The sequence below is a fragment of the Amia ocellicauda genome, chromosome 11, assembly GCF_036373705.1.
Source record: "Amia ocellicauda isolate fAmiCal2 chromosome 11, fAmiCal2.hap1, whole genome shotgun sequence".
NCBI lineage: Eukaryota > Metazoa > Chordata > Actinopteri > Amiiformes > Amiidae > Amia > Amia ocellicauda.
The window spans coordinates 25,043,629-25,069,017 of NC_089860.1; the positions used below are offsets into that span (position 1 = coordinate 25,043,629).

General features: G+C 49.8%; 3 protein-coding genes across 8 annotated transcripts; 1 reads left to right on the forward strand and 2 right to left on the reverse strand.

Moving 5' to 3' along the window:
• Positions 1-471: 471 nt before the first annotated feature.
• fam53c (family with sequence similarity 53 member C) lies at positions 472-10,660 on the reverse strand. Of its 3 annotated transcripts, none has more exons than XM_066717098.1 (5): positions 10,621-10,660; positions 8,610-8,863; positions 8,449-8,506; positions 3,362-4,449; positions 472-1,763 (listed from the first exon to the last, which is right to left on the reverse strand). In XM_066717098.1, the coding sequence occupies exons 2-5, from the start codon at positions 8,688-8,690 to the stop codon at positions 1,464-1,466; spliced, it is 1,527 nt and encodes a 508-aa protein (XP_066573195.1). In that variant the 5' UTR covers positions 8,691-8,863; positions 10,621-10,660; the 3' UTR covers positions 472-1,463. The 3 variants fall into 3 exon arrangements, with proteins under 3 accessions (XP_066573195.1, XP_066573197.1, XP_066573196.1); XM_066717100.1 differs by having other exon boundaries at positions 8,596-8,863; XM_066717099.1 differs by lacking the exon at positions 10,621-10,660 and adding an exon at positions 10,482-10,544.
• An 839-nt stretch (positions 10,661-11,499) lies between these two features.
• Positions 11,500-14,096, reverse strand: slbp2 (stem-loop binding protein 2). 2 transcript variants are annotated; one of them, XM_066716336.1, is made up of 7 exons: positions 14,020-14,096; positions 13,699-13,893; positions 13,462-13,533; positions 13,020-13,244; positions 12,653-12,862; positions 12,418-12,517; positions 11,500-12,289 (listed from the first exon to the last, which is right to left on the reverse strand). In XM_066716336.1, the coding sequence occupies exons 1-7, from the start codon at positions 14,064-14,066 to the stop codon at positions 12,155-12,157; spliced, it is 984 nt and encodes a 327-aa protein (XP_066572433.1). In that variant the 5' UTR covers positions 14,067-14,096; the 3' UTR covers positions 11,500-12,154. The 2 variants fall into 2 exon arrangements, with proteins under 2 accessions (XP_066572433.1, XP_066572432.1); XM_066716335.1 differs by having other exon boundaries at positions 13,462-13,536.
• A 305-nt stretch (positions 14,097-14,401) lies between these two features.
• LOC136763249 (M-phase inducer phosphatase 1-B) lies at positions 14,402-19,960 on the forward strand. 3 transcript variants are annotated; one of them, XM_066717107.1, is made up of 17 exons: positions 14,402-14,576; positions 14,877-15,026; positions 15,235-15,516; positions 15,591-15,661; positions 15,848-15,896; positions 15,997-16,041; positions 16,454-16,487; positions 16,670-16,765; positions 17,195-17,368; positions 17,471-17,554; positions 17,675-17,944; positions 18,032-18,118; positions 18,228-18,290; positions 18,381-18,479; positions 18,779-18,912; positions 19,111-19,222; positions 19,304-19,960. In XM_066717107.1, the coding sequence occupies exons 3-17, from the start codon at positions 15,353-15,355 to the stop codon at positions 19,442-19,444; spliced, it is 1,623 nt and encodes a 540-aa protein (XP_066573204.1). In that variant the 5' UTR covers positions 14,402-14,576; positions 14,877-15,026; positions 15,235-15,352; the 3' UTR covers positions 19,445-19,960. The 3 variants fall into 3 exon arrangements, with proteins under 3 accessions (XP_066573204.1, XP_066573203.1, XP_066573205.1); XM_066717106.1 differs by lacking the exon at positions 14,877-15,026 and having other exon boundaries at positions 14,404-14,576; XM_066717108.1 differs by lacking the exons at positions 14,402-14,576; positions 14,877-15,026 and adding an exon at positions 14,611-14,808.
• The last annotated feature ends 5,429 nt before the right edge of the window (positions 19,961-25,389 follow it).

Below are 25,389 nucleotides of genomic sequence, written 5' to 3' on the forward strand. Positions count from 1 at the left end.
ACAGGAGCGCCACCTATAACAGTTGCAGGACTGATCTGGGCCATTCCCACTGCTGCTCACTGTGCACAAGAGAGCCCTGTAGTCCTGGGCCTGCCTCAGACACAGCAGCCCAGACTCACACTGCCACACAGCCCTGCAAAGCCAAGAGACAGCGCCCCCAGCACCCTGGCACAGCGGCTCAGTGGCCGGAGCCACAGACCCCGATATCACCCTGGTCACCTGGGAAATCTGAACGCATCTACAGCCTGGATCAGAACCACACAGTAAAGGACCCCGAACTCAAACCGATCCTGACCGGTATAGACCGAGCCGCCGCAGCCTGGGGACAGAGACAGACTGGCACTGGCATAAGAGGAAGCCCAGAGAGGAGAGGGTGTGTGGGTAGGCAGCCAGACCCATACAGAGGCACAGACACATATACACCCTGCCTTCCCCCTCCATCCCTAGACCAAAAAAAACAGTCCACCACCATTTTATTTCTTGTAAAATTAATCTCTAATAAACTTTATTTGTACACAAACTGTGTTAAGAGAGGGGGAAATGCCATCTTGTAACACGTTGAAAAAAACAAAAAACGACAACAACAAAATCATTATCTTCCCAAAAATACAAAACAACAGTCCTTACTCTCTCTCCCCCCCCGACTGGTCTATCATACTCTCGCATACCTTCTCTATGTTGCTGTCGGTGTGTCAAGTGAAGGTCTGACCTAGGGCACCCCCCTCCCCAGGCAGAGCAGTCCGCGCAGTGCACCCCCCCAAGGCGTAACCACTGTCCAGAGTGCGAGTCCAGCATCCAGATTCCTTTACCCCCCCCCCCCCGTTTGTTTTTTGTTACCAAGCAAAGTTAGAAAACTTCCAGTGTTGCTGCAAAATATAAAAATATATAGTAAGATAACTAAAATAATATAGAACAGACCAGAAATAGAACAGCCAGGCTACACGTTCAGCTTCCTTTTGTTGTCTTCCTTTTTCAGATAAAAATAAATAAAATGAAAAAGTGACTTTATGGTTTTTGTTTTCTTGTTAAGGCTTCAGCTGATTCTGGTGTAGGTGTAGACACACAGAGCGCTGAGCGCAGTGTGAGCACACTGACACAAACTGAAAGACCAAAAGAACAGAGTGTATGAACAACAGCGAGAGAGAGAGATAGATAGAGACCAGAAATAAAGAATACAAAAAAACAAAAAAACTCAGTTCATGAAGATTTATCTCATCCCCATCCAAAGAGGTCGATCATTTACGAGAGAGAGAGAGAGAGAGAGAGAGAGAGAGAGAGATCCTGGAATGCACTGAGTCACAGAGACTATGTCCGTGGCTACCTGCATTAATTATTATTATTGTTATTATTATTGTTATTCTCGTCATTATGACAACCCCAGGGCCCCGGGGAGGGCGGCTGTGTTCCTGAGAGCTCTCCCGGGAGGGGGGTGAAAGGTCAGGGATCGTGTGAGTTAGCGCCTGTTAATTCTCCTCTATGAGGGTCAAGTCCAGCTCAGTGCAGTCCCTCTGAAACACACCCAGCAGCTGCCCATCACTGCCACTCTTCCTCTCCTCATCCTCCTCTTCCTCATCCTCATCCTCCTCCTCCTCCTCCTCCTCACTCTCACTCAGTGTCTCAATGCCAATTCTAAGCCCCTCCTCAGGGGAGGGAGTGTGTTGTCCCTGCCGGGCCTCCTGGCTCAGGCACGCCCCCCCCCAGCACCCGCACACGCCTTCGCCCCAGCCCCGGCCTGGACAGCAGAGCGGCTCACTGCTGCGGGTCTGAGAGGGAAAGAGAGAGAGAGAGAGAGAGTTAATACATGCAGACAACTGACTGGACACTACAGTACCATGTCACTGTACTGGGAGAACCAGGCTGAAAGTAAAGCTATTTAACATACATATACAGACGGGTGACAAATTAAAGGAAAAACCTGAATAAATTAGTGGAGGGACATAACAAATGCAGATGCCTCCAAACAGGGGTATTTCATGATACAATTAAGCAATTAACATCCTATCATGCTCTGTGGCATGTATAAAAATGCTGAGCAGGCCCAGTTGTCCTCGATTTTGGATCAAGATGGCAAGAGGAAAGGATCTAAGTGACTTTGAAAGAGGGGGCATTGTTGGGGCACGAATGGCAGGAGCTTCAGTCACAAAGACACTCAACTGGCTAGCGTTCTCGACAAGTGGACTAGTACATGTGTAGCAACACCAAGAGAACGGTACAGGCCCGACAGCTGGACCCCTACAGTCAGGGGGTCCGGAGGCTCCGTTATGCTGTGGGGGGCATTTTCCTGGCATGGTTTGGGTCCACTTGTACCCTTAGAGGGAAGGGTCACTGCAAATCATTACAGTTATTCTGAGTGATCACCTTTACCCTATGATGAAACATTTCTATCCTGATGGGAGTGGTCTCTTCCAGGATGACAATGCCCCATCCACAGGGCACGAGGGCTCACTGAATGGTTTGATATGAATCATATATAGGAAACAGAGGGTGTCAATTAGAGGAGTTGCTTCTAACTGGAGTGAGGTTGTTAGTGGAGTTCCATAGGGATCAGTATTGGGTCCTTTGCTGTTTCTAATCAATATTAATGATCTGGACGCTGGGATAGTTAGCAAACCTGTCAAATTTGCAGATGATACTAAAATAGGTGGCTCAGCAGAGCAGCACAGGCAGCACAGGCTATTCAAAGGGACTTAGATAATATTCAGTTGTGGGCCGACACCTGGCAGATGAAATTCAATGTGGACAAGTGCAAGGTATTACATGCAGGTAAAATTTTCCACTGTAATTACACTATGGGAGGAATAGAACTAGATGAAGTAACGCATGAGAAAGACCTAGGACTATGTGGACTCCTCACTTTCTCCATACAAACAATGTGGGGAAGCAATAAAAAAAGGCAAACAGAGTGTTAGGGTATATTGTCAAAAGTGTAGAATTTAAAACAAGGGCAGTGATGTTCAGACTGTACAATGCACTAGTTAGAGCTCATCTGGATATAGGGAATATATTTTGGAAGAATGGTGTTCATCCCTCCAGTCCAGAGACTCGTAGAATCTGTACCAAGAGCATTGAAGCTGTTCTGGCGGCTCTTGGTGGCCCAACACCTTACTGAGACACTTTATGTTGGGTTTTCCATTAATTTGTCACCCGTCTGTAGATTTTTTTCTTTCATATTTTATTGTGTTTATTTAAATTCTTTGCGGTATCTGTAAATGCTATAGCAACACTTAAACTTGCCGTACCAATAAAGCTCATTTTGACTCAATAGTGCACACTCTCACATACTCCCGTACCTGCTCCTGCACACGCTATCACCCCCCCCACCCCACCCCACCCCACCCCACCCTCACTCCCTCTCCCTGACCTGTGCCATCTTGCTGAAGTCCAGGCAGGGCCGCAGTGCGCAGTGCAGCTGTCCATCTGCGTCCCTGCGCCTCTTCACCCCTGGTCTGCGCAGGTGCAGGTAGCAAGGTTGCGACTGGCTGCGTGGGCGGGGAAGGGTGCTGCGTGCTGAGGAGGGTGAGGGCGGGGGGGGGTTGTACAGCAGTGGAGGGGGCGGGGGTGGGGGGGGCGCCTGCAGGAGGCGGGAGGCGTCTTCCTGGATGTGCACTGGAGAGAGGGAGAACCGCCGGCGGCAGGAGGATGAGGGGGAGGGCGAGGGCAGCGAGGAGGGGGCGGGAGGCGGCAGCGGGAAGGGGGCATAGAACAGTGGGGAGGAGGAGGCGCTGGTGGTTGAGGGGGGAGAGGGGAAGAAGCAGCAGCAGCCGTGGGGAGCCCCTGCCACGCCACCCCCATCCCGCCCCCCCAGCACCCCACCCTCGGTGTCCCAGACCGGGGCACCCCAGGGCAGGGGGGAGTCCGGGGAGGAGAGGGCCAGGCTATGGAAAGGGGGGGAGTACAGGGCAGCTCCAGGGGGGGCCCCCTGCCCCCGCTGGGCCCCCACCCCCCCCTGCAGTGGACAGGACGCCCCTCGGCGCCCCTTCACTGGAGTCCAGATCTTTGACCCCAGGGGCTGCCAAGCCAGGGAGGGTGGGAGCGGGGGAGGGCAGCTGGACAGGTCCTCGGGCACGGACAGCGAACGGCAGTGGCGCTTGGGGGGCGGGGGCGGGGGCGGGGGTGGGGGTGGGGGCAGGAGGGGCAGAGGGAGGGGGCTGCGGTGGTTGCTGAGGCAGGAGAGGTCCGTCGTCGAGGAAGAGGAGGCGAGGCCGGCGCCGCTGTGGTTGTTGTTGTTGCGGTTCCCGGGCAGCGGGAGGCAGTGGGTGGAGACGCAGAGGCTGCGGGCGGTGGCGGTAGCACCAGAGGTGGTGCTGTTGTTGTTGTGGTCGTTGCCGCCAGTTACAGACGCCACTGGGATTGCAGGGAGGGGGAGGCTGTTGCCAGGAGATGGGAGGAAACTGGGGTCGTCTTGAAGGGGGCTGGGCTGGGGGGGGGCAGAGCGCCAACAACTGTCATCTACAGAGAGAGAGGGAGAGAGAGAGAAAAGGTGATATATTTGCATGCTTTATTGACATTAGAAAAGTATTTGATTCAACCTCGCATCAAGGACTGTTCTACAAGCTCCTTCACAGCAGTGCAGGGGTAACGTCTATGACATTATCAAGTAAATGTACTCGGAGAACAAATGCAGAGTGAAAATTGGCAACAAAAGATCAGAGGGGTGAAACAGGTCTGCAGCCTGAGTGGAAAAGCTTGTGTTTCTACCCAATGAAAGCACACCCCTCTGAAATGGCAATGCCCTTTCTTAGAGATCAAGGATAATTTTTAATTAGATCAGCTTTTCATAGGGAACGAGTACTGAGAGATCGCCAAGATAATTTGCATTATTCACATGTTTTCCTATTTGAGCACTATAGATTCAATCGGCAAGGTATAATTTACCTAATAAATCTACTTGAGTGGTACATTACCAAACCACCCGGCCCGCGCAGCTGTGCTTAGACAGTAACACAGACTATCTATGCAGGGCTGTGCTTTTTTTGCAAGTGGCACATTCCTATACTCAGTTCAAAATATCAGCAAAGCTGCTGCTACGAGGCTATATGCAATTTAATGAATATGTAATCCTATTATTATAGTTTTATAGACTACATTATTATGCAGAGATCCACAAAGTTATTGGTGCTGTACAGTCAGATCCACATCAAGGCACCTCGGGACCAAATGATTTCCTGTTCACAAAATCTGACTCATTTCACAACATTAATGTACAGGTGCTTATGACGTTAATGAGAATTCTAATGACAATTATACCATGTCTGTGCTAGACAGTAGGGTATCAGATTTTGATCATCCATGACTTGACCTCAGTTATTCCCATATGATTTATGACTGCACCTGCCTCATTTCAAGTATTGAAGCCAAGTGGCCAGGCTCTGGGCACAACTCAAGAATATTCAGTGTCTACATTTTCTCAGAGATTTGAGGAAGGTTTAGGAAATTCTTATTTGTCAGAAATCATCGCTTACATATTTGTTTTATGAAGTCACTATGATGGGATAATTTCCTGTTAATTTGGCTAAAAAGGCCAAGTAACCATTTATATAAGACAGACTAATTTGTACAACATAATACTGAAGTATTATACATTTTAAAAAGAACAATAGCAAAATATGAAAACAATAGAGAGCCAACGATTCTGATGCAGCAAACTCTCAGTCCATGTTATATTCCATAACTACAAAAATTGCAGATTTAAATTGGATGCGTGTGAAATTATAATGGGGTAAATACAGCCTGTGTAATAAAAAATATATATACATTTATAATGAAGCGATTTTTGCAATGCTTCCTTTCTGGACTTTGTGGCGGCGGCGGCAGCAGCAGCAGCACTGTTGCATTTAGCTGCAAAACCGTCTTTATATTCTTCAAAATTTTCCATTGCTCCATCAGGCTGACAAGTTGCTCCCTGTTTTGACATCATCTCATGCGGATCAGTGTTTCTGTGCTCCGCAATCCTCCCTTGCGAGGCAGCAGGAGTTCACGCAAGCACCTGGATTTCTTAAGTTGGGATCCAGTTAACGAGACAAGTTTAGCCTCTATTCAGCTTCGAGGAATGGACATAGCCTGACTTAAATTATCGGATTATAGTTTCTCAATTGATTTGACACATTTTCTGAAACAAACTTAACATTCTTCAAAACTCTACAATCCTCACATCACGTGGTACATTCAGCACAACACTATTTCACCTGCAAAAGGCAATACCTCAATCAAAATAATTAACTCATGTTTCAAATGTAAATAAATGAATAGATCAGTCACCAAAACAAAAGATTCCTTTATCATTGCTTAATCCAAGACAGTCAAAATGCCAAGACATAGTCAAATGACAGTGTGATAGTTGCCCACTATAAAATACTGTCAAATTTCGAACTTTTTTATGTAGCCAACTGAATAGTATTGCCGTCAAAAAGTCATGGCAGACACTGTAACTTCAACAAAACATTTATTTATACATTTATCAATACTGTATGTAGCTACCTTTACAGCAAACAGAACATAAACAAGCTTGTACAGCACATAAATATACAACAGCAAAATAATATAAATTAGGATCTACAGTATATGTAAAAGAAAACAGAAAATATGCTGCAAGTTCAGTTTCATGGGTCATGGGACAACCTACAACGCAACATATGCGAGGCTGTCTTTTCCTTGTCCTCTGTACCCCCCTCTCCCCCTCACCACACCCTCTAATGCCCCTTCCTCCTGCACCAGCAGGCCCTTGCCCCTGTCTGTCTCCCTCCTGCCTGTTCCATATTCTACAATTGTAAAATTCAATCTTGCCCTTGCATTATAAATGTGTTTGAGAACTGATAGGTTATGAGTTGCACCTGTAAGCTAAATTTGACAGCATATGCAATTGGTTGCAAAATGTAATATTTCCCCATCTAGCCTAAGTCAATCCATCTGACAACTATTACAACAATACCACATAACTGCTCTTAAACATATATTAGATAGACAAGTTATTGTGACTGCTGGTTGTAAGCATGTAAGGATTTACACAATAAACGTGTATAATTCCATGCAAGAGTAATATCATTCAACAGAAAATGAATGTAAACTATTTTGATCAGCAAGGTTTTCTCAATGCATTTTGTGTGAAAGCAACGAGAAATGACTATAGTCATGTGAACAAATGACCTAATGGTGTGGAGTATTTCATACACTGTTTGACAAAGTTTGATAGTCATTCGACCATTGTGCCAAAGTGATTGAGAAAAACTAATTGAATCTGGCTAACGTCTGGTTAGCCTGAATTAGTTAAACCAGGTAAGAGGAACAACTGGGACAAATGCCCAATCGAGACTCCATATGGAGTTTTGTAAAAAAAAAAATTGTGCAAAACCACAGATGCACCCCAAATAATGCATGCAGAGCTGAACTGGGAGTTCTCCCATTAATTATCCCAATCCAGAAGAGAGCAGCCGAATATTGGCCCACCTGAATCAGGCCGACACACAGCCCTGATGAGTAACACGCTCTCCCCAGAGATAGACCCCTGGGCAGCTCATACTGGCACTGCCACTCGGCACTGAGAACAGAGACACTGTACAAAACCCAACCCACTACACACACATTGACACAAATCTAAAAAATATAGACATTGGAAATTGGAAAAGTTATATTGCATCACAAAGGAGTCATCAGCCCTGAGTAGACAATTCCAAATGGCAGATTTAATAAAGATTAAAAACGCAAAAGAAAGACCAATGCGGACAGTACAGACTTAGTGACCACAGCAACTTCCTGCTGTCCTGTTTCAAATGCAAACACATGTGGGAGATACTCATGCCTGAATTTAAGAACCATATACCAGAATTTAACCTCCTGTCTGACCACAGTAAAATCCCCATCCTACTGGCAGAGGAGGAGCTGACCACCAGTTCAGCAGCAAAGTATGAATCTGCCTGCCAGAGTGTGAGGGACAGGGGGTCAACACCCTGCCTGCCTCCAGCACACTGGCACTGTCAGAGGGAGGGAAGGAGTGCAGATTATTTATTTAAAAACAAAAGGTCTAAATATTTGTTCTACAATATTTTTCAGTGTTGCTTTGGCAACACCACAGCATCATGCCAATAAAGCTTATTTGAATTTGAGGGAGAGGCAGGGGGAGGAATAGCACAAAGGGGAGAGAGGCAGAAGGGATGAAGTAGAGGGGGGTATAGGAAGAGGGAGAGATGAGGGGAACAAATGAAGATTCACAAAGAGAAGGAGAGAGAGTAGACAGAGGAAGAGAAAATGTGGACACTTTTCAATACACTGCTTCCTTAGAGAACACACTGACACGCACACACCCTGCACTATAACACTCACACAGCATGACCACACACCCTGCACTACCTCATACAATTATACCCTGCACTACTACTACACACACACACACACACACACACACCCTGCACGAGAGAGAGAGAGAGAGAGATGAACAGAGATGGTGACCCGTACCTGGCATCAGGCCATAGGTGTTCCAGCAGACAGCATGGCCGGAGGGGTCAGGCACTGACTGAAACGCAGAGACACAGCGGTCAGTATGGCCCACACACTGACCACTGACACACAAACACAGACACAGAAACACGGTTACGTACACACCCCCTCACACGCACCAGGCTCAGTGTGTGGGAGATGCGATGTGCGTGGTCGTCCAGGCTCTGATTCTGCAGCTGCTCTGTGATGAGGGTCACCATGGCGGTGGGGGTGTGGGGAGGGGAGCTGGGGGGGCGTGGGTCGGTCTGCCTGTGTCGATCTGTCTGTCCGTCAGTCTGCGAGCACGGCACTGGCTCCGCCCCCTCCTCTGGGCCAGGCCGGCCCCCACCTTACTGACACACTGACATCACTGAGGGATCGGCATCACTATAGCCTGAGAGAGGAGAGAGAGAAATATGATCATTGTACACACTATTATTCATTATTCGTTTTCTTGTTACTGTGTTTGATTTAAAAAAAAGTTAATGCATGCATATTATTTTTAATGTCATTTTAGAAAACGGGATTTATTTTATTTTTCCATATATATGTAATGTTTCATTGCTTTGGCAACACTGCAAATTCGTCAGGACAGCGAGAGAGCTGTACAATTGTAAAGTCAAGTCACACCCTCACACTTCACACACACGCACTCACACATGATCATCACTGCTGTAAAAAACAACTGCACACCACACTGGATAAAAGCAGGTTACCCCGTGGAAGAAGCATCAAATACACCAACACTTTTTGCAAATGTAAATGTACTGATCACACGACCAAATCGAGACCCGAGATCGGAACCGCGACCTTCACACGGGCCGGCCCGGAGACGGGTCTAGCCGGTTACCTTAGTTACAGAGGGAGGGAGAGAGAGAGAGAGAGAGAGAGACGTATATAGAATTGCCGAGAAGGCCCTGTTATGGTCTAATGTAATTAAACGTCATAAGCATTCTCTTAACCAAAACACACTCACTCACTCACTCAGACAGACAGACACGCACACACGTGTAGACCGGGCACAGACGCACAGCCGGGCAGGACAGCAGCGCCCCAATGCCGCCACACGAAGCTAATCGATATCGCTATTTATAGCCGCCGCGCATTCATTCCCACCCTGTAACCGAGCGAGCGGCGCAGCCCGATCACAGCCATGGCGGGGTCAATGCCTTACCCGTGTGCGCTCACACAACATGCACACTATACACCCGTGTGCGCTCACACGTACACAGTACCAGACTCCCCGACCATTTATACACCCGTGTGTGCACACAACATAAACAATGTCCGTCTGTGCCTCTATACGCACACACCCGGCGTACAGAGGCTCTACAGGGTGTGCGCCAACACTGCTGCATCCCAGCCGACAGCAGGAAAACAAACCACAACTGGATCCGTATCCTTGTGAGCCACAGTAACAAACCGCCTCACCGTCTTGCGATTGTCAGTCATGTTCCTCCCCAGGGCCGAGGCTCAGAAACCCCCCTGTCGCAGCGTGTGGATCATTAGCGCCACACACACACAGACACACACACACACACACACACACACAGACACACACACAGACACACACACAGACACACACACAGACACACACACAGACACACAGACACACAGACACACACACAGACACACACAGACACACAGACTCACACACACACAGACAGACACACAGACACACACACACACACAGACACACAGACACACACACACACACAGACACACAGACTCACACACACACACACACACACAGACACACACACAGACACACACAGACACACAGACACACACACACACACAGACACACAGACTCACACACACACACACACACACAGACACACACACAGACACACACAGACACACAGACTCACACACACACACACACACACAGACACACACACAGACAGACTCACACACACACACACACACACAGACACACACACACACACACACACGAACGCCTTTACAAACTGCAGACAGGGGCTCAGGACCCGATCTTTAGGACTACACACTCGTGAACATGTCGGTCAAAGTGAGTTCACCGCCTGCGGCCGGGCCGGGCCGGGCCGGGCCGGGTCGGGTCGGGTCGGGTCGGGTCGGGTCGGTTCGGTTCGGTGTCGGCAGGCAGCGAGAGCGCGCGTCCGCATTTACCTGCCCGAAGCGTCTCCTTAGCAACCGAGAGGAGCACGGAGCAAGCGCAGGCCTCGCACGCTCCTTAAATAGCGCCGGGACGGACCAAGTCAGAGGGGGGGCTCCCCTCGGGCTGCTCCTAAATCAAAGCGCACATTGCCTTGCACGATTAAAAACATATATGAAATGTATTAACTAGAAGTAATATGGTCCATGTTTGCGGTTTCTCGAGTGTCGTGTCGTTTCCTTTCCCTGCGATTAAGTTGAGATTCCTACTGTCACTACCCAAAACACAGTTCGTTCGCCCAAGATGAGCGACAGGAACTGGAAGAAAATGTCGGGGGGCGACATTTAACAGTCTTAAACGTCGGACGTCGACGCGTATTTATAGCTTAATGTTTTTTATAATTAATATAATGGACCACTTATAGTGTAAATATGTTGACATTTTGTGTGGATTTGTGCACCAATTGTGCAGTTCCTGGCCTTTTATCCATAACCCCAACATCACCCCCATGTTCAAGTGGGGGGTAAAATAATAAATGTTTGGGCCGATTGGAAAAAATAAGAGCGCTGGAATTCTGGGTAATGTGGTTTGAAGGAGCCGTAGCCCGGTGTGTAGTTTTGCCAAAGTCACCGTAAAATCACAGATGTGTGGAACTTCAAACGTCATATCCGACAGAGAATATCCTAGTAAGGAAAGCCGAGCCGCCGCCCGGCACAGGAGCACAGCGAGCCCCGCCGGAGCCGCACTTCCCCGCACAGCTACACATTCAAAGCACAACGGCATCCTCGCCCAAAGTCAAAGTAACTACTTCCTCAAGACCCCTTTCACCCAAACCCCCCGCAGCAGCTTCTCACTTCCAAACACTTGTTAAAATAAAGTCTTTGAGACAGCCATTGCAGATTCCTTGATTTTAGTTACAAGTTTTATTACACTGCTTACAATGGAACTCAAGGGCCCCAACAGCTGAGGGCAGGAAAGACAAAACAGAAAGAGGAGAAAACAGCACAGGGGAAAAAAAAGGCAGTGGATTTCTCACCCTCTTCATTGGCGTCCGTTTTTACAAAAACGAGGAAAGAGGCTGAGCCTAGGGTTGCAGGGAGAGAGGGACCGGGCTGTGTGGACAGTGACTGGCTGGGGCAGGGCTGCGAGTGAAGAGACTGGACATTGTGAGGCTGTGGTCAGCTGAGCCCTCTCTGTACTGACCATCCAGTCTGCCTGTGGAGTGGAAACCAAAGCCCTGCAGAGTTGGGTGTAGAGTGCAGGTGCTGGGATGGGTGTAGAGAGAAACGCCCACAGACTAACAGTAGGGCTGTGTGATTTACATTTTCCAGTGTTATTGTCAATGTGCTGGCACAGTGTGGAGAGTCCAACAGAACAGGAATACATTAAACAGCTGTGCGACTGTGTGACAAGGGGTGTGCAGTCAGAACCCATATCAAGTATGAACAGTTGCTATGGTACAGGATGGGCCAGTGTCCAGGGGGACTGGTCAGTGTGGCCAATACAGTGTCCAGGGGGACTGGTCAGTGAAATGTCCAGGGGGACTGGTCAGTGTGGCCAGTGCAGTGTCCAGGGGGACTGGTCAGTGTCCATGAGATGGCACAGCCAGTCCAGCAGGTTGTCATCCATGGGCAGCTGGCCGGCGCAGGAGCAGGACAGAGTGGCCGGCCCGTCCTGCACAGCCTGGGGAGAGGAGACGCACTTGAGCACACCCCTGCACAGCACACTACAGGCAACACACCTATGCATTTCTGTGCACAGGTGATAGCCCAGTACAGATACCACTCTCAGACTCACTAGCCAGGGCGTACCTGTGGAGCAGGCCAGATGCTGTGCGCGGGTGGGAGGGCGGACGGGGAGGGCAGGTCTTTGCTTGTCATTCCGGTGCTCATCCTCTCCAGCAGCCCCTGCCTGGGACACAGGGCATCACTGCCTCACACCTCCGCTCTCACAGTCTCTCCCCTCACTTAACACTACTAACCCTCCCTATAATACCTCCCTCGTCTCTTGTTCCCCCCCCCCTGCCCCGCTCCCTAGTGTACTCACAGGTGTTCCACTGGGTCCTGCCCGTCACTTTCCCCCCCTGTCCCCACCTCCACAGGCAGACGGGGGCAGGGGCTGTCAGGGAGGTCACAGGGGGGGTCCCAGGCATGCAGTGCCCGCCTCCACAGCCGGATCTGCATGTCCCAGGAGCGCCGGCTATACTTCCTGTACTTGTTTGGGGTACGGGGGTGCAGGCCAGGGACACGCAGGCTCCTGCAGAGAAAGACAGACAGCACAACAATAACACTGCAGAGATTCGACTTTAGTGATGAACTCCATTTACACAACACTGGAGATTTTCCCAGGGGACAGGGTATGGGGCATGGGGACCAACGGAGAGGATGAGTGAGGGGGACAGGGTAGCTCATACCGGGGCACCTCTCTCAGGTAGTTCTGGTAGCCGCTGGTATTCTTGCCATACTGGATCTGCTTCTGCCTGCGCTTCAGCACCGCATCGTTGGTCTCGCAGCGCCCTGCCCCCCCTGTGGCCCCCCCCTCTGGCGCAGGCGACCTCCTGATCCTGTCCAGGTCCTCAGTCCCCACAGCAACACTGGCTGTGGACAGCCTGAGGATGCAACGCTCCAGAATGGAGGATCTAGGGGATGCGGATGGGGGTGGGGGTGGGGATGCGGATGGGGGTGGGGGTGGGGATGGTGACAGGGTGGCTAGGAAGGCACGCACACTATTTTTGCAGGGGAGATTTACAGCACTAAACACATTAAAGGACAGATCACAACAACACTAGTCACCAAAGGAAAAATGCCCGGTTTCCCTCTCCCAGCAAGAGAAACCGGGCCACACAGGGACAGTACCGGGGTGGCTTGTGTCTGCTGCTCCCGAGGTCTGAGTCTCCTGCCAGTCTGCTGTGGGCTTCTGCCAGGGAGCTGCTGCACAAAGACACACTCGGAGTGAAGAGATTAGCCACTGAGTTGGGACAGGTCTGTGAGTCTGTGTGGGCATGTCTGCCTACAGGCGTGAGGGTATACAGGCTCGTGCTTCTGCATACAGGTACAAGTGTGTGTAGATCGAGGTGCGTCTGGGTGTCTCACCTCACCAGCCGCTCGAACGCTGAGCTGCAGCCAGGGAGCAGCCAGGGTTCGGGGTAGCAGGTCCGGGGAAGCCTCTCTGCTAGGCCCGACGCCTGGTCCGCACAACTCGGGCCCAGCAGGCTCGGCGCCAGGTTCACGCAGCCTGGACCCAGCATGCTCGGGTCCCGAAATGGCCAGGACGGTATGGACCATGCGCTGGGCAGGGGTTCACAACAGGTTTAAAATGAGTCACCTTCACTACAGCTTTCCTGGGGTGATAATGCAACAAGCAGTTGCAAAATAAAAAAGTGAAATTGTGGCCAGATGGAGGGACAGGCATACCTGTGTTCTAGCAGGTGGGGTGGTGTAGTGTTGTCAGTGGTACTCATGCTCTATCAAAGCCTGCAGTGACAACGAAACAGATCAGCTACCCCCACCGACTTAAATACATGGGGGGCGGGGCTTCGCGCTGGAACTACCGGAAACAGCGAGACATGTGCAGCTGCGTAATCCGTGCTGTCGTTTCTAATTGGCTGCCGTGGACGTCAATCGTCTCAGAGTGGGACCATTTCCCCATTTCAACAGTGCTGAAGTATGTAGTACGTGTAGTATGCGGCTTGCAGTACAGCCCGTCTGTCTGTGTTCCCGCCACGCCTCTGCTCGGTGATCACGCTGATGGACGTGACAGCCAGCCAATAGCAGCCCTGCCTGCTCGACAACGCGTACGTGCGTGCATTCCTTTACGTACCGATGCGGAAGCTACGCCACCTAAACGTGCCGCGCCATTGGCTGCCTTCAGAGCGACAAATTTAAAATCCTATTGCCCCCGCAGGTCTTTAGTTTAAATGAGAATGGGGAGAGGAGCTGTGGAGGCGTGAGACGTATCGGTTATTATTATTGTAAGTTCAATAATTAAATAAACACATTTATAACTCGGGAATGTTACATTACAGTGTTCCAGACCAGGGTTAATCTAAATCTACTTGTGTGGAACAAACCTACTGCTGTGCTGCGGAAATCGCTGTGTGTAACTGTTCACTGAATCCTTTACTACTACTAGTACTGTTACTGCTCTGCTCTGTTTTGTTTTTATAAGTAAGAAAGTGAGACGGTTTATAAACGACGTCAGAGGTAAGAAGCCGCACAATCTGTACTAATGGAGGTTGTTTATTCTCATATATTGACGTTGTTTTGAACAGAGCTGGGTCGGGGATCTGTATTGCCGTCTCTGTCGTGTTGCTCTGGTCCGGCCAGTAGCCATCGTGTCGCTGCCGCAGCTGTGTGGACGGGATCACGACTTCCACCCTCCTCCTGTCCTCTCTGCCCTCTTCACCCCCAACCTGCACCAGGTCTCTCTCTCTCTCTCTCTCTCTCTCTCTCTCTCTCTCTCTCTCTCTCTCTCAACTTTAGATGATGCTTTTGATCTACAGTGGCAGGTTTTGGAGAGGTGCCCCCAGGACCCTGCACCCCAGAATAACTATTTTGCGTTGGAACTGCAGTTTATTTATTTCAATGCTTCAGTAAGTAACTTGAGGTATATATTTGTTTGTTTTGCAGCTACTTGTTGGACTAATCTGATCTGAATGATTTGAAGGTTGGATTGATCGCTGCGGAATAGGAAGTAAGCTTCCCTGTCTGACGGCTGTGTTGTCGTGTGTCCCACCCGGCCCCAGTGATGAGTGACAGCCCGGCCCTGGGTGCCGGCCTGTCTGTGCGGGCCGGCTGCAGTGCTCGACTGGGCCTGTGCAGAGAGAGGGCACCCCCCTCGCCCGACAGGCTGCTCTCCCCGCTCACGCAGCTGGCGCACAGCTTCAGCGGACTGGGCGGCTTCCGGAACGGGTAAGAGAGACCGACAGACAGACAGACACACACACAGACGCACAGACTGACTGACTGACTCTCTCTCTCTGCAGGGACACCCCACGCCGCTGTCTGGATCTCTCTGCTCTCAGCACCGATGCCTCTCCCTGCGGCCCCAGACCAGGTCTCACTCCCTTTATTCTTTCATCTATACATTTCTTCTATTTGGTTAGTTCAGGGTTTTCCCCTTTTCCTGGCATTTTGTTTTCTTTTTTCATTTTTCTTTCCCTCTGCCACGGTACAAAGTGCTTAGCTGTGTTTTTGTCTGAATTGTATTAATGACTTTCTTTCTGTTCCCTCTTTGTTGCAGATCAGTCAGTGTCACCCTCTTCCTTTCCCCCCGAGTCTCCGCCGCCCAGGTAACTCCTCCCACTGTCTGTGTGCATCTGATCCTTCAAGGGTTTTCCTTTTTCCTTTTTTATTTTGATTTCCTCATGTCTTTTCTTTCTTTCTCCCCAGTCTCCCTCCGAGAGCCACTCCCGACAAGGACACAGCCAAGAGCGTGTGAGTGATAGAGAGAGAGTAAATGCTTTGGCAACACTTGTGTAAACTGAATTTGAATGATGGAGAGGGAGTGTGTGTGTGTGTGTGTGTTTTGTTTCTGAGTTTAAAGCTGTTGATCTCACTGTTGTGGTCCTGCATTGATACTGTACTTATCTGATTGATACCCTGAGCAACTCCTGACAGTGATCGGTTGATGCTCTGATCCATTGATCGCCTGACCTGTGGCTTTGCTTCCTGATCAATCTCTTGATTGATCACTGCAAATAGTGAACGGTTCATTGATCCCAACGGCTGAGTAATGGAAGCAGTGGACTGAGCGAGCGAGCTGGTGGAGATGCACGAGTGACAGCTAATTAACCACTGCAGATTCGTTGAATTGATTGATTAATTAATTGTCTGTTTTTAATTACAGAAGACATCGCTTGAAGAAGTTCCAGTCTATACTGGTGAGACCGCAGCACAGTTCAGTCTCTGTAGCAACACCTCCCCATTCAAATAATTGATGCCCCAACATGATCCTTGCTCGTCTCCCCACTCCTGCCCGTTGCCCGTTTCTTCACCTTTTCTGCCTTCTGTTTTGTGATTTGAGTTGTTGTTCAATAAAGTACTTTGTTGTCCTCTCCACAAGCCCATGTTGTTGTGCAGCAGTCCGAAGCAAGGCTCTGTCAGCCCAGTGGTAGCAGCTCCCAGCAGCCCCCTGGACAGCAGCCACAACAAGGAAAACGTGAGTGTGGGTGGGAGCGGAGGCGGTCCGTTCCAAGACATATTCTATAATCAGTCTGCCGTTCAGAAACCATTCAATAGCTAACTTGGAGAGTCAACTTGGCAATAATTTCTTGAGCTGTTCTGAGGTTCCTGCTCTGTGTGATAACTCTGCCTGATAAGAGAGAGAGACTGGGATGAGGTGGGGCTTTGAAGGACTTCAAGGGTCTCCAGCCCTGGACCTAGAGAGGCACTCTTGAGAGTTTACTGGGACCTGTAGTTAAATGGTGTCTCTGAGCTGTAACTGTAGAACTGTGGCCACCAGAGGGCAGTGTGTGCTGTGCTGTGTCCTGCTCTGTGTTGCCTTAATCCAGAGCTACTGTGTGTGTGTTATAAGATGTTTTCTATCGGTATGCTGTCTAGTCATGTGCTGTGTCAACTCCGTGTGCAGGACTGCAGTGGGCTGTTGGTGAGCTCTGTGGAGGTGGACGCTGAACTGGAGGGTGAGATGGGTGGTCTGGGCAGCCCCATTTCCTCTGGTCCCCCCTCGCCCCCTCCAGCAGCCCTGCCTGCCCCCCCGCCACTCCTCCAAGATGGCTTCAGCGAGTTCATGGAAACTGATGAGGTAACAGAGCACGCACACTGCTTACACGCTTACACTAACCTGTGGGTTCAAGGTGCATTGGTCATCTCGCCTTCTCACCCCTCTGCCCTCTCTCCCTCTCAGAGTGTCACTAATGTCCACATGACCTCCAGTATGGCTCTCCTGCTCTCTGACCCCCTCATGACTCAGGACATGGATCTGTCCACTGTGAGTACCAGTACAACACTTGCTCGCTCACACACACACACGCTACATACATGTGACATGCAAGATAAGTAGAGAGCAAATGTAATTGCCTGTCACTGATTTATTCTCTCTCTCTCTCAGTTGTCAGTGTGCTCCCGTGGGGGCGCCGCAGGGGGAGGCAAGCGCCTGTTCCGATCCCCCTCCATGCCTGAGCGTCTGGACAAGGCTGTTCTCCGGAGAGCGCAGCCCCCCTCCTCTTCCTCGGCCGTCTCCGCATCCACCCGTGCCCGCACCCCCCCGCGCAGCAAACGCTATCGCAACGACTCCTCCCCGATTCCGGAGAGAGAGAGGGAGGAGGATGAGGAGGGGTGGGTTGAAGAGAGCAGGTCTGGCGATGCTTGCAAGAGGAGGGTAAGAGAGGGATGAATGGAGAGAGGGAGAGGGAGAGGGAAGAGTGGGGGCAGAGGAACATTAACTGTGTGTGTCTGGTCTCCACAGTGTCTCCTGCAGAAGACCGTGTCCCTGTGCGAGGAGGAGCTGGGCAGAGAGGGGGCGCACTGCCAGCTCACTGGAGACTTCAGCAAGGTCTGAGCTCACCCGGCCTACACAGCCACTGCACAACTACAGTTTCTAGTGTGTGTGTTGCACAGCAGTGGTGTGTGTTTGCGTGTAATTGTATGTGTGTTGTTTGTAGGTGTGCGCACTGCCCATTGTGAGCGGGAGACACCAGGACCTGAAATACATCACGGCCGAGACGGTGAGGGCTGTCATCCCACACCCCATGTCCCACACCAACACAGCACACCTTCTCGCCTGTTTACCCCTCTCTCTCTCTCTTTGTCCCCAGCTGAGTGCTGTGCTGGCAGGGCAGTTCTCCAGTCTGGTGGAGAGCTGTGTGCTGGTGGACTGCCGCTACCCCTACGAGTATGAGGGGGGACACATCAAGGTGAGAGGAGGGAAAGGGGAACAGGCAAAGTATGTGTACGTCTCTCGCCTCTCTTTTTCGCCTCTGGCCCTCTGCCTTTCTCTCGCCTCTCTCTGGCCCTCTGCCTCTCTCTTGCCTCGCTCTGCCTCTCTCTGCCTTTCTCTCGCCTCTCTGGTCCTCTGCCTCTCTCTTTTGCCTCTCTCTGTGGCCCTCTGGCATTCTTTCTTGGCCTCTGCCTTACTCTCGCCCCCCTCTCTATCGCGTCTCTCGACCCCTCTTCCTTTCTCTCGCCCTAAGTGTACTGTGATTCTCTCCTCCAGGGGGCGCTGAACCTGTCTACCCCGGAGGGAGCTGCCCATCACTTCCTGCACACCCCAATGGCCCCACAATGCCCCAACCGTCGCCTCATCCTCGTCCTGCACTGCGAGTACTCCTCCGAGCGAGCGCCACGCGCGTGAGTATGCACGACGCACTGCAACACAATACACTGTGGACACAGTGATGCACTAAGACCTACTACACCTGTGCTTAATACTGCAGAGCGCAGACTGACGCTGTGTCATCTTAATGACAAGGAAACTGACTGATTTGTTACATTATGCTAATAATTATTATTGTTTGGGTCCATTTCCCCCGTCTCTCTCTCCCTCAGTGCTCGTTTCCTGCGCAGGGAGGACCGCAGAGTGAACGAGTATCCCGCGCTGCACTACCCTGAGCTCTACATCCTCAAGGGAGGGTACAAGGACTTCTTCCCCCAGTACAAGGTGGGTGTGATGATATTGTACATCTGTCCCTCTCTCTGTCCAGCAACCGTGTGTCTGTATTCACTCTCTCTCTCTCTCCAGGAGCTGTGTGTCCCCCAGTCGTACTGCCCGATGAACAGCTCGGACCACCGGGAGGAGCTGCTGCGCTGCCGCTCCCACTCCCGTTCCTGGGCGGGGCAGCGCCGTCGCCATGAGCACATCTCACGCCTCATGAAGCTCTGAGCCAATCGCATGGTTTCAGGGCTTCCGCTGCCGTGATGACACAGCCCAGGGGAGGACTGTGATTGGATTATCTCCTACCGCCCCCCCGCCTCTCTCAACCAACAAGATGAAGGACATGTGGCTCATACTTCCCACAGCTCTGAGCCAATCCCAGCACCCTGACACACCGTCATGCTGAGCCAGTCCTCTACCATGACATTGTAGAAATGCACCTCCTGGCTTCTACAGCTCTGAGCTGATTGCAGTTCTCCACAGTGATGTCATAAAGTTACCTACAGCTCTGAACCAATCTGTATGCCAGTGACATCATAGATGCCATTGACATCATAGACTCTCTTGCGAGTCTATGTGTGAGTGCATACGTGTGCCTGCTTGCTACTTTTTACTATTGCCTCATGTTATCTCTATAGTGTGTGTGTTTTATTATTTTTATTATTGTTTTAGATCTGTGTGTTAGTCCTCCAGCTTATGAATTCACCCAGTTAATCTTGTCCATTAAATTTGACCTTATCAACAGCAGGCTCTTTATTTTCTATATATTGACCACAAGGGGAGGGAGAGGGTTAAAAAGGGAGGGAGAAGGGAGAGGGTAAAAGAGTGTCAGGGTGCGACATTGCAGAGGGGTAGGGGGTGGGTTAAGGAGGGATTGGAAGCACTCTTAAAATGGGGAGAAATATTGATGCCCTGACATGTGCAGTTCTGGGGTGACGAAACAACTTCTGAAAAGATAGCCGGCACAGTCTTACTGGCTGTGTATATTATTACAGTGTTAGATTATAATTATTTTGTTTGACAGGAGTTATTGTGTCCATGCAAACACCTGGAGAAACGAGAGGGAGGGAGAGAGAAGGGAAGGGAAAGAGAAATAAAGGAAGGGTGAGGTGATGAGTGAGGGAGCCCGACTGATGGGGTGTCCTTAAACTCGCCAAACACCTGGTTCAGGGAGGGGGAGGGGCAGTGAGGACAGACCGGCTCCAGCTGTGGGGGGGGGGGGGGGTGCAGCTGTTGTAATGCAGTAGCAATGGAGGGTTTTATTTTACGAAATACTTTAGAGACATTTTAAACATGAAATGTGAGGCGAGGGTAATTGAAGCTCAAGGAGAGAGTGGGGTCTCAGGGAGGGGAAGTAAAGTGCATGTTGGGGGGGTGAGATGGAGCTGAAAGAAGGAGAGGGTCAGAGAGAAGGCGGTTAAGAGCGAGGGAGAAGGTCATGGAAGAGGGAAAGCCCGTGTGAATGAGATCTAACATCTGTTTTGTATTTCCACCCCTACATTATTTTTCCTGACTCCTTTGGCAATACATTATATATGGCATGCCAATAAAGCACATTGAATTGAATTGAATTGAGGGAGGGAGGGAGGGAGGGAGGGGAAAAAAAAAGACACACACACACACACACACACACACACACACACACACAGGCTCCCCTGGCCGTTGCTTCGCTCATGAGCGTCTGTGACCGAGACAGCAGCTCAGCAACCGATGTTCTGATCTCTCCCCACTTGACTCGTGACAACCATGTGAAATGGAATCGGCTGCACTGGACTGTGCTGGACAGCCCCAGGGGTGTTTTGGTGGCTGTTGGTGGGGTGGAGGGGGTGACCTCAGCTTCACCCCTGCAGCACCACATCTGGAGCCAGCCACCACACACACACAGCTGGGTACAGCTGTCTCTTCCTCACTCTCTCTCTCTCTTTCAGTTCCTCTGTCTTGCTCATTCTCTCTCTCTCTATCTCTCTCTCTCTCTCTCTTCCTATCCCTCCCCCCACAAGACAATAGTCTGTCTGTCTGTCTAAAGCACAGTGAAGACAGATGGGACAGGAGGAGGGACGGTAAAGGACTGGAGAGAAGAGGAGGGAAGAGCAGAGGTGAGGACATCTCCGCCAATACTGCACACTAGAGGGAGACAGAGGAGTAGATATAGGAGGAGAGAGAAGAATAAGTAGAGAGGCGGGGAGTGATTCTTTCTATCCCTTGGTGTACGGTGTTGTTTTTGCTAGTTTGTGCTGGTGGGGTCATTCTCTGCTGCAGTGGGTTGAGAATGCTGTGAGGACTGACTGTAGGTCACACAAACAGAAACTTGCAGCATCATCCAAAAAACCTGTTTCAGGTAATAAATAAGTGGTGCCCATGTCACCCAATTGTCTTAGGAGGAAGTCACATGGGCTTTGAGTTACAAAACCCTTCCAGGATGTGGAAATGGAGAGAGCTTTCTAGCCAGGTCAATAACACAGCAAACAAACAAACAGGAGAAAAAGCCCTGAGAAACAAGGCCTGATAAACGCTAATGAACTTGCTCATTGGCCAAACACTGACCCTTTCCTAAGAGCCAGAGGGGAAGTGCAGAAGTTGGGCTGCTGAGGGGGGGGGTTGTTTATATTGTGTGTAGCATATTCCTTGTTCTGTTATTGATTTGTGTGTGTGTGTGTTTGTTGCTCTTCTGAACTTTTTAGAAGAAGGAAGTGTATTTGTGTGTGCAAGAGTGTTGTGTGGCTGCAGTTTTTGTGCTGTGTGTCCTGCAGGGATGTTCCTCTGTGGCAACGTGGTGACAGCAGTGCAGCCCCCCCCACCCCTTCTACAGCTCCACACAGCTGTCTACCCCCCACCCCCCCCGGGCAGAGACAAAGCCCCACTGCCACCCCAGGGCCAGTATGAGAGGCACTCAGTCTGTCCCCTGTCACAACACATCTCCTCTCAGGACTCACTCACTCACACACACACACACACACACACACACACACACACACACAGACGTGTAGATTGTGTGACAGGAGCCTGTTGGGAACGGAGCAGTGTCCCGTTAACAGTAGCAGCTGTAATGCTCGATGTCTGAGTCCAGGTGACTGGCTTTAAGTGGCATGCCTTATATTGTCCTCCTGCTAACCAATCAGCTTTCAGAACACTGCGCTGTTTATGCCTACAAGGGAATTGATGCCATTTTTTATCGTTTAAGGAGTACGTATACCAAAACACCAACAACAGCATCCATAGTCAATAGCAATAACTGTAACTATTGCCGTGGCTGTTGCTATGGTGGTGGTTACTGTTGCAGTCCAGTTGCAGTCCAGGCAGGTGTCAGTGTGGCCAGTCTCTGTGTGCATTGCCAGCAGCTGTACAGGCCAATATTGGCCCTGATACGGCACTGTATTCACAGCCTGATATATCAGCACCTTCTGTTCTCCAATTAAAGCACACAAGCTTATGTACACAGGTGTACACACACGCACACACACACACACTGATTAAACACTGACACACTCACACACACACTGAATAAACACTGACACGCTCACACACAGACAGGCACAGAGACAGACAGACACAAACGACAGACATACTCACAGTGTGTGGGAGTCTGTGGGTGTGTATCACTGTTTGTTAACCCAACTTGTTATCTCGGCTATCTCGACTAACTCCCCCAAACCCCCACTACCTCCTTCCCAGAAACCTTCCCATCCCTTCGCTGACTCTGAGAAGGGAAAAAAAGTAATATTAAATAAATAAATACACACAAACATACATATTACCGAAAAAAATGAAAAATCCTACAAAACAGAAAAAAATGTAAGTAACAGGGATCAGCTAGAAAAAGTGCACATGGAGTGTATGGAGGGGGGGGGTGGTCTTCCTGCCAGCCCTGATAAGGCACAGAAACTGTCTGAAGCTCAAATTACAAACTCAGCTACAGGTTCAGAGCTGCACTATCACTGAAGATACATTCTCGGTGTTAATGCACCCTGTCTCTGCAGCGCCTGCTCCTCCATACTTATCTCCCAATGAGTACAACTGGAGAGAGTGTGTGTGTGTGTGTGTGTGAGAGTGAGAGAGATGCAGGGAGGGGGGTGGAAGTACTATGGGATTTGGCAATCAATCTAAATTCAATTTTAAAAAACAGATAAGTGAGTAAGTAAATAGCCAGAGTTTTGTTTGCTTTTTCACCCGGATATCTTAGTTTTTTCCTCTTTTTTGAAAGCTTGAAGACAGAGAGAGTGAGAGAGAGAGGAAGAGAGTGGGAGAGCGAGGGGAGGAGAGGACAGCCTTTTAGCACAGGCCAGATAATAACTGCAGATGAATGACTGTTTGTGTGTCTGTGGGGGGAAAGGGACTCCAGCCCCCCCACCACCACCTTCCTAACCCTGTTTTTCTCGTTGTTAATGAATTAATGTAATTAATTAATGTAATGTAAATAATTAATGTAAGCAGGGCTTCAATTTCTGCTATTAGCAGCTCTGTGGTAAGAGAGCCTCACTGAAACATCACAACACACAAACAACACGCACAAAAGACGTATGAATCATATGATCTATTATTCATGTCTATTAGTAATTATTGTTTTACTTTTTATTATTATGTATTAATAGAATTGTTTTAATGATGTTTAATGTATTTATATACTGTATTTATTTGTGTTTACTTAAATATCTATAAATATCTATAAATATATATGTTCTTGTTTTTATGTATCACCTGCATTGCACATGCTTTGGCAACACCTGTGTAAACATGCCATGCCAATAAAGTTTGTTTTTGAATGGAAAGGAACTGAACTGAGAGATGGAGAGGGAAAGGAGAAGAGAGGGAGGGGAGAAGTGGAGGCAGAAGAAGGTGCAGGATATTAGATGGAGAGGGAGATAGGGAGGCTGACCAGGAGAGGTAAATGGTGTCAGGGAGGGGGGGCAGTGTGTGAACGAGAGAGGAGGAGAGGGATTAGAGAGGGAGAGGTGGAAGGAGGGAGGGAGAGACAGGTGTTCTCAGGCAGGGAGCCTGGCTTCTGTTGCCCAGCAGATGGAGGAAAGCGAGAGAGAGAGTGAGAGAGTGATAGAGAAAGGTGGCCTATGGACCTCTTTTCTGTTTTTGTTCTTGTTTTGTTCTTAAATTATTTTTCATTGTTTAATTATTTAGTTATTTAACAATTTGATGATGCTATTGTGTTATTGTGGTTGTGAGCTCTGTGCTGGTGTTACTGGTGTTTTACCTGTGCTCTGTGCTGGTGTGTCTGTGTTTCTCTGACTGTGACAGTCTGTTGAGAATGGCGCTATACTGAATACAAACTAAACTGAACTGCAGTGAAGTGGGTGGTACAGTGGGTGGTACAGTGGGTGGCGCTGCTGCCTCACAGCTCCCGGGCCCTGGGTTTGATTACAGCCTTGGAGGGTCTGCCTGGGTGGAGCGGGCCTGTTCTCCCCGTCTCCACCTGGGTTTTCTCTAGGGGCTCCAGTGTCTCCAGCTGCCCAGAGACAGACTGATCTACAGTGCTTTGTAGGTGAGTGAGTGTTTGTCATGCCCTGTGCTGGCATGTCCAATGTATGCCCTGCCTTGTGCCCTGTGGATGCCAGGTTGGGCTTGGCTTGGTGTGATGCTGCACTGGATGGATGAATCCGACAGGCCCAGAGCAGGTTGTGTGGCTGGAGCTGCAGACTGTCAGTATTGATCTGGGCTGTGTGCCCATATCTGGCTCTGGGGCATCTTAACGAGCAGCAACGTGTTAGCTGAATGAGGAGTGCCGTGTTAGCTTAATAAATCATTTAATTGAATTGTATTGACTGAATGATTTATTGGGTGATGGGACAGCTGGGAGACACAGTGACTTATGGGAGTCCCATCCTCCTCTCTCTGTGTCTCTGTGCTTCTCTCTGGTCTCTATCAGTGTGTGTGTTATCAATGTGATAGTGTCAGTGTGCTGCGGTAAAGAAGTTCAGGTGACAAGTGTGTCTGTGACAGTATATCTCTCACAGCCTCAAAAAGCACAATGGCAGACAGCTTTTACAATGTTTATAACATCACCCCCCCTCCCCCCACAGAGAGCGCAAAAGTCACTCCTCTGAAACAAACAACACACTCTCTTTCTTCCGCTCTCACACTCTCTACCTCACTCTCTCATTTACTCTCCCACTCTCTCTCCTCTTCACCCACATGCTCTTACTGTGTGGGTCTCTGTATTTTGT